Below are 13321 nucleotides of genomic sequence, written 5' to 3'. Positions count from 1 at the left end.
TCTTTTTAAACTTTTAATGTAACTTTTAAAAGGCTGACCAAAGTTTGTGAGTTCACAATTATAAATCTCTTACCTTTGAAATCCTGCTTATTTCCAATTACACTTGATATGCATTATAATCCACTATTTCAATTCCTGCCTTTCTCCTGGCAGAAAACTCACCTGAGAGTTAGACAGTGGAGGCTCTTCTTTAGATTTCCCAGAGGTGTTTCAAGGTTGTGCCTGGCAGCTGGCTAATCAGACTTTCTATAGGTTGGTTGCCCAAGATAAGATTCTCCAGGCCATTATACTGGAGTGGGTAGCCATTCCCTCCTCCAAGGGGTCTTCCCAAGCAAGGGATCTAACCCAAGTCTCCCACATTGCAAGTGGATTCCTTACCAACTGAGCCACCAGGGAAGCCCAAGAATACTGGAGTGGGTAACCTATCCCTTCTCCAGCAGATATTCCTGACACAGTAATTGAACTGGGGTCTCCTGCATTGCAGGTGGATTCTTTATCAGCTGAGCTACCAGGCAAGCACTAAGATAAGAACAGTTCTATGTTGAAAACACCAGTTTCCTACCAAACTCATTCACATTGACTTCTTGGAGAAGTACTTCTTGGGGTATACTAAAAGAAAACTTTGTACAACTTTGATTTTATTATCTCTTTGATCTTTACAGATACCTGTATTATAGCATATAGTGTCTGATTATAAAATTAGTGAGTATAGAATAGTGTAGAAGATATAGATAGGATGAAGGAGAAAAAGTAAATTATTTTAAATTCCACACCATACCCATTTCACTAATGTCTTGAAGTATATTCTAATCTTTTCCACAAATTGTTGTTATATTCTACATAAATTATGCTTCCTTCTGTTTCACTGTTACCTTATTAAGAATTTATTTTCACGTATTATCGAACATTCTTCAAAAGCATTTTGAATGGCTTTGTAATATTCATAAGTAATTATACACTTGATCATTTCTAATTCTTTACTAAGCAATTTGAAATGGTCTGCATTTCTTTTATTTTGTGTGATAAATCTTTTCTAATTGTAAATAGAGCTTAACTTTTACATTGTTTACATAAATCTTATTATAAATTTCTAATTATTTCCTTATAGTGGATTCCTAAAAGGAAAATTACTGGATCATTGAATATGATTGTTTTTAGACATAGCAAAATATTTTTCATTGATGCTACTGCCAGATTGATTGTTGCCCTTTTGTCATTCTTTGATAATTTGATAGACAGTGGAGTATAATTAAACACTTTCATGTTTATTTAATTTGCATTTCTTTGATTGCCACTGAAGTTGCATTTTTAATGTGTATTTACTCTTGTTATACCTCACTTATTAGAAGGAGAAACCACTAATTCCATGGAGAGTGTAGGTGATGTTTGATAATGGAACCACATGAATCACAGGGTCATGATTTAGATGACTTTGAGAGTCTCAGTTTTCAAATGCATTAAGATCACATTCTCTGAAAAAAATGAAGGTAAGGTACTGAAAAGTATGATACACTGACTGAGTTCTAATTTGGGCTTGATCTTGCTTTTGAACTTGCCATCAAACCCCTGTGGGCTTCAGTTTCTTTGAAAAATAAAGAATTTCCCTAAGTAATTTTTTTCCATTATAGTCCTCAGTATCAAAATTCTTATGACTGTAGAAATACTCATCAGAATCAAAGTTACAGTTCATAAATAATTTTCTGGCAATATTAAGAGCTCATCATTTCCATACTGAAATGGCTTCAAAGATTGGATTAAAAATGATTAAGCATTTATGGCAATGAATCTATTATATAGTAGAGTTTTAGATAGCTTTCATATAATTTTAAGTTCTTATTTCGAGGATTTACCCACTTCTTTCAATTTATGCATTTTGATGTCTTGTAATAATAATAATAATAAAAAAGTTGCATCCCGTCATTCTCACTTTCTTTAAATCCTTAGGTTTGAGGGGAAACCCAGAGGTCAGGAGATTGTGGACATTCAGACTAGGGATTAGGTTGAGAACACTCTTAGAAGCATGGTTGGTTGCTCATGTGAGACCACCGTTAACTGGTTTGTGTTCACAAGTTTTTTCATTTTGGAGCGAGCACACTTCTGATTGTCCCCTCAGAAGGGAGGGATTGATGTTGGTTGGCCTGGGGAAGCATGATCAAGACTCTGTAGGCAGGTAATTGTTAATTGGTTAAATGAGATTGAAACTTGTATTGGTTGCTATTTGTTGCTATAGATACAGAACAACCAGTTTCCTCCTCCATTTCATTTTCAGTTTATTAATCTTTGTGCCCTCAAGGCTTAGGACAGGATCTTGTATACAGGCATCTGCAAAGACTGTGGAGTAAATGAATTGAAATTGAATACAGTTATTTTGGATCTTAGAATTTCTATCACACATTCCCTTGTTTTCATAACACAGCCTATTTTAGTTCCATAACACCTCCTGTCTGGATTGGGTCTCAGCCTTCTACTTGATTCTAGTTTTTTTTTTTCTTCTTCTCCTTCTTTCTATTCTGTACTTATTGGTTTTACTTTACAAAATATGCAATAATGTCACAACCTGGATCAGAAGTACTTAATTACTCTCCAACCTATTGAACTAAGGCCAAGTTGACTGCTTTGCTTTGATGATCCCTTAGTGTTTTACATGCAAGCTTCCCATATTGTCTTATTAAGCTCAATTACATGGCTAAGACACTCAAAGTCACTCTTTCCGGGGCCTGTCTAATGTGTCCCTGTACTCAGTCACACAGTCATGTCTGACTCTCTGCAACCCTTTGGATGGTGCCCTGCCAGGCTCCTCAGTCCATGGGATTCTTCAGGCAAGAATACTGGAGTGGGTTACCATGTCCTACTCCAGGGGATCTTCCCGACCCGGGGGTCGAACCCATGTCTCTTGTTTCTCCTGCATTGCAGGTGGATTCTTTACCCACTGAGCCACCAGGGAAGCCTGATCTGTTTCTACTTCAACCTTTTGCTCATGCTTTTTTACCCTGGAGTAATAGATTCTACAGTGGAGGAATATGTTGCTCCATTTCCAGCTAATTAAATCCTATACAAATTTATTTCAGTTTTCTTTTCATAAGGAATTATCAGATCTTCCAGTAAGGTATGATTTCTTCCTTTTTCTGAACTTATTAAAGCACTGGTTGTGCCAGTAAGTGGAACACATTTTAAATTCTCTTTAGCTTTGTACTGTAATATACTTTTCTTCTTACTTATTTTATTATTCCAAATTGTAAACAGCATTCAGGGATTCTAACCTCCTGGATAATCTATTAAAATATTTAAAGTATAATACAGCTTTAGTAAATATATTTGGAAGGAATTCAACTGATTTTAGAATATCTGAATCCCTTTCTATAAGGAAAGAAATACTGAATTCTAGCTACTGGTGCAACTGAATCCTGTATAGCTTCAGAGGTAGGATGGTGATAGATTGGGGCAAAAACATCAATAGTTTGGTTAAATTGTGATTGTAGTAATTAATATTTATGAATATTCACATTCATCCAAAAGATGTTTTATGTAGATAACATGTGCTACAATTTTTGACATTTGCTTTTAGCAATAGAAATAATGCTTGATCTATTTTTACCTTTATTTCTTCTGATCATAGTGTGTATTTGAGGCCAGTTATACACATTCACATGTCTAATATAGCAGTAAATAGACATGGACCTTTTTATTTACATAGACAGCCTTTTAAAATTCAGTGCCTTTCTCACAGCATGGTTTTATTTAATGCACTAAAAAATAAACTGAATTCTAAATTTTGCTCATTAAAGATAAACTTGACTAGTTACTAGTGAGAAGGAAGAAAACATTCTAGAGTTTCAGAAACATATGGTGTAAAGTATAATATCTACCATACAATGAACACTTGAAAAACAATTATGAAATGAAAGGGAGATTGTAGAATTTCAAAGCTAAGCTACTAAGATATGTTTAGAAAGGCAGAACTTATACACAAAGTATTCTCTAGTTCTTTCCTAAAAAATATTTGCAAAAAATTATATTCACCATCTGTTGGCTAATAATTTAATTATAATAGGGAGCAGAGACCATGTATTATATAGCTTTGTACTTCTGAAGTGTTAGTCACTTCATCACTTCCGACTCTTTGCAACTCCATGGACTGTGACCCACCAGGCTCCTCTGTCCATGGAATTCTCCAGGCAAGAATATTGGAGTGGGTTGCCATTCTTTCTCCAGGGGAACCTGCCAGCCTAGGGATCGAACCCTGATCTCCTGACATAAGTAGATTCTTTACCATCTAAGCCACCAGGGAAGCCCCTTGTACCTCTAAGCCTGATGCATTTAAGTGTCCAATAAGTATCTTCTGAAAACAAGTAAGCAAAACAATGATGCAGAAGATAATATGAGAGTGTGTTTCTGTGTCATTTTTTATGACCCTTGTTACTCTAAGTATGGCCTTCAACCCAACAGCTTCAGCATCACCTGGGAGCTTGTTAGAAATGCAGGGCCTCAGGCTCTCCCTGTGACCTACTGAATCTGAGTTTTAAAAAGATCCCCAGGTGATTCATATACACATTAAAAATTAAGAAGTACTGTGTTATACTATGGATAGAAGCAGACCAAGGAACATTAGCTAGCTTTTCCCTCCTCCTTAACTCTTTTTTAAAAATACTTTAAAAATAGTTGTTCTGGTTAATCATTTTCCTGTAACTTGTGGAGGAATTTGACTGAGTGACCTGATCAACCTCCTTTTATGCTTTTGGACTTGAAATTTGACTTTTAGCTTTTAAACTTATAATCAGAACACCTGATCAGGATATACATATTTAACTTAAAACAGGTCTTTTCATGCTAGCTGAGCTAGGATAAATTTATGGCAAGAGAAATGTCTGGCACATTGCTGCTAAGTTGTCTTGGCCTCCTGCCAGGATTTATGTTTTAACACTTCTGGGATTAATGATACACTTCACATAAAGGATTATTTTTACATTTTGGTTCCCTGGAATGAGCACAGTGGGTAAATTGTAATGCCAAGTAGCAAAAGAAGCTTTTGAAGGAGCTGCCACTTATTGTATGTGTTATTATGAATTATTATTGACTTTAAATGCTGGGTTTCTTTCATTCTCTAGATGTAGCAAAGGACATAATGTCAGATCAACTTTATGTGAAGGACTTTTAAATTTATCTCTAACATCTGAGAAGGAAAGCAACATCTGACTTTAACAGATGTACCATAATGTAAACAAATATTTTTAATATACTTAATATTAAAAATCATTGTGCATATGGTATATAGTTGTTTTATTTTGATTGTAGAAATACATGGGTCATTTCAACACAGAGACATTATTTTGCTCTTTAAATGCTTAATCACCAGCAAAAATTTGATTAGGAGGTAGGAACTTTCTTTACTGGAAGCCAGGGCAATAAGCTCTTTGGTGTAATTGTTTAATTACCAGTCCACCATTTTAATTGACATGCTGTTATAACTTTCCATGGTAAGGAAGATGCAGTGTTTTATTTTTGTTTCTTATCTAATGAAAACCACTCTCTCAGATGGGCTGGTTTGGCAATTTGACTTTAGAAAAAGTATTGCGGAATGAAGTTTTTATGTGAACAAGGAAAAGAAATTAACTTTAGTGTGCATCTCATTGGTCTGCCAAATTGGAAGTACATTTTAAGCCTGATTATCATGTTCTAATTAGTCTCTGGTTGATATTCATGGACAATCGAGTGCTCATTAATCCATCTTCTTCCTGTAACATTGATTTGTTCATCCCCTTTTAGAGACTCAGACATAGAAACCCAAAATTGATATGTGGTGTTAATGTGCTTACAGATGTTGCCACCACTTATCCAGATAAGAAGTCCATCTTAATGTACATCACATCTCTCTTCCAAGTTTTGCCTCAACAAGTGAGCCTCGAAGCCATCCAGGAGGTGGAAATGTTGCCAAGGCCATCAAAAGTTACGAGAGAAGAACATTTTCAACTACATCATCAAATGCACTACTCTCAACAGGTAAAAGATGGAAAAGATAGCTAATAGCCATGATATTTCCTGTTTGATATGGAATTTTAGTTATCATACACACATCTATATTATCTATGGATAGATAAACATATGTATATATGTAGCATAGTGTGTGTGTGTATATTCACACATGCATATATGTGCAAAAGTATATATACAGCTTAGCTTAGAGTGTGTGTGTGTATGTGTGTGTATGTGTCTTTGGAGAGAGAAAATGAGAGAGAGGACTCTGTGAACCTAAATTTTACCTGATATCATGAACTATAATGTTGTTTTCAAAACACATTTTTAAAATGCTCTGCTATTGGTAAGCACCATTTTATATGAATTTAGTACACAGAATAGAGTGTATTTCCATTGTGTAAAATAACATAAGATAAAAGATAGAGTCATATACATATTAAACTTTCCATCAGCTAGAGCACAAAGCAGGGAACTAGACTAAGAGCAAAGGCAAGTACTCTGTTTAATAATAACTTCTTACTTTTAGTGGCAACTTGGTGGTATATTAACAAATTTTGAATACGCAAAGTAACATTTTTGGTAAGATGAAAGTAGTTTAAAATAATTTAAGTAAAATTTAAGTGAGAATACATATGGTAAAGACTTCTATGATATTATTGTATAGAATCCAGTGGGATTCTTCTATTACATGTCTTGTTGTTCTTCCCAAGAAGAATATTTAGGGTGTTTTTTTTTTTTTTTAATTATTTGACACAGCGACGAAAAAGCCTTTAGCGAAATTTCTGCTGAAGGCGTAGAAAGCTCTCAGGCCTCATTTTCTCACTCTAGTGAGCTAATTCTATATTTAGCTTATGAAAGCTCCAGTCCTTTCCAGGGTATTGACATGATGAATTCTGGTTTTGTTTACTTTGGGTTCAGAGAAAATTGCTTTTGGATGCTTGTTTTCACCAGATGGCAGGGCCGCATCCTGTATTCGTGCTGGAGGTGTGTCAGTATGGAATCTTTATGATGAAACCCATCCTCCTGTCTTCCCTGACTACCTGCTTTCCGACATGACATTGAACACACCGCAGTGCTTGGAGTGTATCAATTTCGAGTATCACTTATATATGTTTCAGTTCAGTTCAGTTCAGTCGCTCAGTCGTGTCCGACTCTCCGCGACCCCATGAATCACAGCACGCCAGGCCTCCCTGTCCATCACCAACTCCCGGAGTTCACTCAAACTCATGTCCACAGAGTCGGTGATGCCATCCAGCCATCTCATTCTCGGTTTAGGATTGCATTTTTCAGCTCACTGTGTTCGTTTGATATTTGTTTTTCTAGTGTGTTGGAAAGCAGTTCCTTTCTGGGTTACTTATGTTGTTTCCTCCTCCTCCTCTCTGTCCTCCTTCCCCAAACCCTTCTGCAGATCACTGTCAGTCTAGCACAGGGCTATGAACGAACTTCTTCCTCTCCTCAGCCTCGCTTCAAGAGCTATGCCTACACACAGGCTGCTTATGTCTCCACCTCTGACCCCACACGGAGCTCATTTCCTTCACAGGTCTGTCAACATTTACTCTCTGTTCTCCAAAGCAAAGAACTTCTTCATCCAAGATAACCTAACATGGTTTTTGTGTGTCTGTTTGAATTTTGCACTGTTTTTTCCCCCCCGCTTATTCATCCAGAGCCATTTCATGGTTCTCAGTTGTATTAGATACTTGACATGTTGCTGTTTTGGCTGTTGAGAACTCTCTAGGTTTAACTATATGTTGATTCTTCATGACTGACGATTCTCAAAATAGTGATTTATCCTCTCATTATATAATTACTGTAAGATTAGCTTTTATGAAGGTTACAATCCTTATACCAAAACATGAGGCTCATTAAAGAGAGCTCATTTAATAGAATGAGAATATGCATATAATTTGCTAGTCACATTACTTGGGTAGATTTTTCTAGATATCTGATTCCTGAGGGAAATGTATTCTCTATATAGACACCCTTATTATATATTCACACTATATATATATATGTATTTGTATTCTATTTAAGAAAAATATAACTGCAAGCTTCTTCATATATTTTAATTTGGCTAATGTAAACTTGGTAGCAGGCTCTGTAGTATTTATACAAGAAAGTCACACTCAAACCAGGTCAGATTCTATGCACCATTCAATGTTTTCCATGTAACAAATATTCTCAGTGGATTTTTCCTTCATTATTGCAATGTTGTAGAAAGCTGAAAAATACAAGAAGCTATAGCATCTACATGTTAGAGCATGGAAATGAAGTGTGCTAGAATTGCTGGATTTGCTAAAACTTCCTTTTAAAAGAAAATATCATATATTTTGCTTAGAAGAACAATTTGAAAAGTTCTTGCAGAAGTGACTTTTGTAAATACAGCACTGTGAATGGGGATTTAGAAATTATTGTCTTGATCTCATTGGAGAAAAGCGTACCTTTTTGGAGGCTCATCAATTTTGTTAAGATGGTGGTTGTATTTAATTTGTGATTTATTTGGAGCAGTTAATTGATGCGTGAGGTTGAAAGTTTTTTAACACCGAAAGATTTCCCCAAGGGAACATATTTCAGGGCATCCCGCTGCCCTTTATCCTTGGTTGGTTTTCTTGCCGATTTGAACAAAGGGATGAGTGAGAGTGTTTATGTGACTCAGCCTCATCTTCAATTAGATTCCCATCCACATTTTCACAAAGGTCAATTGTATATTCTTGAACAAAATAACTTCATCAGTTTCTTCCTTATCAGTAAATAAAAAGAATTCTGCCACACATTACTGAGTATTAACTATATGCTATGTGTATACATCATATGAACTAGCAAAATCCTTATAATGACTCTCAGAGTAGAGAGGCACTATTTTTTATCTCCATTTGAAGTACATCCACCCTTCCTTTCTTCTCTTCTCGCACCCTCCTGACTCTCCCTGACTCTTAAGGCTTTTTTTTTTTTAATCACCATACGCCAAAAGAAAATTTCAAGCCTTAAAAAATAGGTGTCATTCCTCCTAAAATAAAGAAGTGTAAGGCAAGACAAAGAGGGAAGTATTTTCCCCCTTATTTTCAGTTTATTGGGCTGCCTTTTCCAGAAGATTTTCTCCAGTGCCTACTCTGGCAGCACATTTTTACCTCATTACCATCTCATTAAGGCATTGCTCAGGTATGACTCCTTAATGAAGTAATTATAAATGGACTTAATTTTGCTGGACGGTATTTGTTCACTCTCCCTTTGTCTAAATATTATAAAATATGTCCGTCCGTTCCGTTCCGTCGCTCAGTCGTGTCCGACTCTTTGCGACCCGTGGACTGTAGCCTACCAGGCTTCTCCGTCCATGGGATTCTCCAGGCAAGAATTACTGGAGTGGGTTACCGTTTCCTTCTCCAGGGGATCTTAATATATATTAAAATATTCAACAGTTCACTTATCTGTTTTAACAAAAGTGACTGAAATAAACCTATTGTTATCCTTTAGAAAAGAAGAAACATGAATCAGTTGAGGAATGATATATTCTGCCTATTTTTAAAGGAACCACAGCAGAAAATGGTGCTACATGTAGTTAGGTTTGAGAAGTTTGTGTCTTATTTCCTGAGAAAATTTTCTGAAGAGTTTCTCAGAGGGGCTGAGCCTGTACTGCCCTCTACAGGTTGTATCGTTATCCACTTCAATTGACAGGCCAGATTGGATTCCATCAGAGGGTTTCATTCAAGTGTTTACCTGGTGGTCTATAAGGAAGGATTAAGTTTTCTGTAACAGAAGAGAGAGATATGTGGTGACTGTTATCTATGTGAAACATAAAATGCCTAAATTATTTTAAGAGTTTCCAATATCTTGAAACATTAATTATCCCCTTCTGTCCCAACTTAGAAAATTTGATTTATAGTCATTGCAGTTTGTGAATGTATTTAGGTGAAGCAGTCTGACCTGTCTCAGGATTTCTGCCTATAAATCAGTTTTTCTCATAATTTACCAAGAAGAAATAGGATCTGATGTGAACCCCAACTTTTCCTTCACTGTATCACTTAACTACCACCCATTCTTGAGTGGAGGCCATTGTTTTTATAGTTACACTGAATTTCTGTTTTTATGACTTTGATCATACCTCTCATTCTGCTTGTAAACTAATATCCAAAATCCCCAATATCTTTTTTCACTTTCAATTTCTCTCTTTCTCCAGGCACTTCACACTAGCCAAAACTCCTGTAGGTATACACCTCCTCTCTCCAGACACACCACTCCATTTTATCTTGTTAATGTACTATTGTATGACTCTTTCACTGATCATTTTTTGTAGTCTATGCTTTATATATTCATGTATTTATTCAGCAAATAATTGTACTTCATCACCAAATCCAGTGTCTTTTTTATCACCTCTCAGGTTTTGTACTGTCATTGAAATACTTCTCTTATAGCCTCTAGACTTAACAGCTTCTTCATCTCTAACTGTCCTGTGTCTCTTTCCTTATGTGGCTTTTACTCCTCTTTCAACTCCCTTAGCATAAGTGTCTGGTGTGAGATCCTTTGACCTTCTTTTTTGTATACATTGTCTCTTGTCAGTATGATTTAGTCTCTTGACTTGAAGCTGTCTGCCCCCGTGATTATTGTATGTATGTTTTCACTACTTCCAATCTCTCTTGATTTACAGCCTCATTTCCAACGCATTTTCAACTCTTTGATATGTATCTATATCTTGATGTCCACTGATTTCTCAAATCTCTGATATCCTGAAGTGGACCTTGTTTCATTGCTCACAAACCTGTCTGTTGTCCTTTTGGTTATGTAAATGAAGATGTTATTCAGCAGTTCTTGAGACTTAAATATGTGATGTACTCTTTTGTCTGTAGTGATCTGATATTCAGTAAGGAGACATGTATTGTCAATTCTTTCTTCACGTATTTCTTCATTAAGTTATGTCCCCTCAGTATTCCCCTCCGTATTAGTGCCCTCTGATTCAGGCTCTCACTGTATGTCTTCTAGATTACAGAAATAGCTTTGCAATCAATATCACTCTTTTTAGCTTAGTCTCCTCTAAATCAGATTAGATTTTCTTATTAACAGCTTTAATAATACAATTCACAAAACTTCCTTCACTTCCTTTAGCCTTTGTGACAATTCCATTCTCCCAAATTTCATCAATAAATTCCATGATCTATTAACACTTTATATTTTCCTGCTTGTGTGAAGCAATTTTATGTCTTAGCTTTAATGGTTCTCTCAGCCTAGAATGACTTATATCTTCTTTTCAAATTGGCCAGTTGAATCCAAATTTCAAGACCTAACCAATAAGTGGCAGGGCCTGGATTCAAGTTCAGATTTATCTAACACCAAGTTCATGTTAATTATTCTGCCACTGAATTTTCTCTATTATTATTCTCACACATTGAATAGTATACATTTATGTCATAATTTTACACTTATGTATTAATCACCTATGTAGCAGGTATTGTTATAGGACCAAATGACACATAATTAAACAAATATACGAAATAATTCCTGCCTTGATGGAGGGCATGTGCTCATGGGAGAGTCATAATGTGAGCAAGATAAGCTGTATAAGTAGAATAAAATTTCAAATAAAATGAAAATAATATGTAATAAGTAAAATATAGTAGGAAGTACAATAGTAGATGCTAAAGGTAAAAATATAAAAGAAGACAGTGGAATATGCAGTACATGGTGGAAAAATGTTAAAATTTCAGTGTGTAGTCAGAGGAGTCACTAAGAAAATAAATATTGAGTAAAGACTGGAAAGAGGTATGGGTGCCTTTGGGAAGATAAACACATGAGGTAGAAACACAGATAATACAAAATCTCTGAGTCGTGGGAATATTTGGAGTATTCAAGGAAAGGCATGAGTTAGGGGCACATTGCTGGAGACATAGAATTTCCTTCCTTTTAAAGACTGAATAATATTTCATTATATGTATATATGTGTTTGTGTGTATATATACACGCACACATACACCACGTTTTCTTTATTCATTCATCCGTTAACTGACATTTAGGTTTGTTTTCATATCTTGGCTATGGTGAATAATGTTCCTGTGAACATGGGAGTGCTGACACATCTTTGAGATACTGTTTTCATTTCCATTAAATGTATACTGAGAAGTGGAACTGCTGGATCATATGGTAGTTTTTTTAATTTTTGAGAAATCTCCATATTATTTTTATTTATAATGGTTCTGCCTTTGAGCATGATGCATAGTAATTGAGTTCTGGGTATATTTTGAATAACTGTATAGCATTTTCCAATTCAATACGGAACACATGTTAGCTGTATTTTTTGAGAATATTTAATTTTGTTATAAGAAAGCAAAGATGATAGATAAAACTTTTAAGAGGTATTAAACATAAACTTTAAATAGATCAATAACTTACAAAATATAAGTGAACCCCACATGTTAAATTTAGTTGACGAGGAGACATTAGGCAGAGGCCAAAATATGTGTCAGCTATAGGTAGTTACTTCATCTATTGCACATGTTAGAAATAGGTGGAATACACAAGAGTGTTGCTTACGGATGGAGAGAGATGAAAAGACCAAACAATAAGGTATGGCTATGTGATTTCTGGGATGACAGCTACATCATTCCTAAATTGACCACCCATTAATGAAACTCAGTATATCTTATGGCCTTCCAAGTGCTCTACATAAAAAATGCAAATAAATCCTGTAACTATCTAGCAGACTAATTAATGAGCTGCAGGTATAGGTCAGCTATACTTGCCCCTGCATCTCTCCAATAAGAGCAAATGTCTGTGGTGGTCCTAGGTACATTCTGTCCTAAGAATGCACCTTGCTCAAATCTCACCTCTGGTTCTGTCCACCACACCATCAACAAGGAAGACTGATGCAACAAAACATATGCATGTTGTACAACTCAGGATAAGAATCTACCTGCAATGCAGACCTGAGTTCAACCCCTGGGTCAGGAATATCCCTTGAAAAAGGGAATGGCTACCCATTCGAGTACTCTTGCCTGGAGAATTCCATAGACAGAGGAGCTTGGCCGGCTACAGTCCATGCAGTCACAAAGAGTGGGACACGACTGAGTGATTAACACTTTCACTTTTCCTTTTATTTTCCTTTTTTCACTTTCAAGATTTAAATAGTGTGGTGATCCTACTCTTTGACCTTATCCCATTGTGCCCTCCATCTGTTTCCCCTTGCTTCTTTCCATGTGCATTAAATGATATATTCAATATTAAGATTTGAACATATTGATTTGGTTAGTGAGCCTTTCTGTTTTCTGATCTAGAATGCCATTCCTAGTAGTAGAATTGGAGGCCACCATTGCATCAGGATCATGCTCCATATGACATAGCGCATATGCGTTATGAAAGAATTCAA

At 35.7% G+C, this 13321-nt stretch overlaps 1 protein-coding gene across 6 annotated transcripts in view; it reads left to right on the top strand.

The window, feature by feature from the left end:
* Positions 1-13321, top strand: part of DMD (dystrophin) — a 2246075-nt gene that overhangs the window by 548311 nt on the left and 1684443 nt on the right. For 5 of the 6 annotated variants that reach the window (XM_055393450.2, XM_055393451.2, XM_055393449.2 and 2 more), the window contains exons 8-9: positions 5816-5997; positions 7382-7513. In XM_055393450.2, the coding sequence (XP_055249425.2) occupies positions 5816-5997; positions 7382-7513 (314 nt within the window). The remainder of the gene's footprint in view (positions 1-5815; positions 5998-7381; positions 7514-13321) is intronic. The other variant, XM_055393453.2, reaches the window with a different exon arrangement.

Source organism: Moschus berezovskii, chromosome X, assembly GCF_049115385.1.
Source record: "Moschus berezovskii isolate FMDL1 chromosome X, NW_MosBer_1.0, whole genome shotgun sequence".
NCBI lineage: Eukaryota > Metazoa > Chordata > Mammalia > Artiodactyla > Moschidae > Moschus > Moschus berezovskii.
The sequence above is the reverse complement of the archived record's forward strand: the minus strand, read 5'-3'. Positions and strand labels throughout refer to the sequence as shown.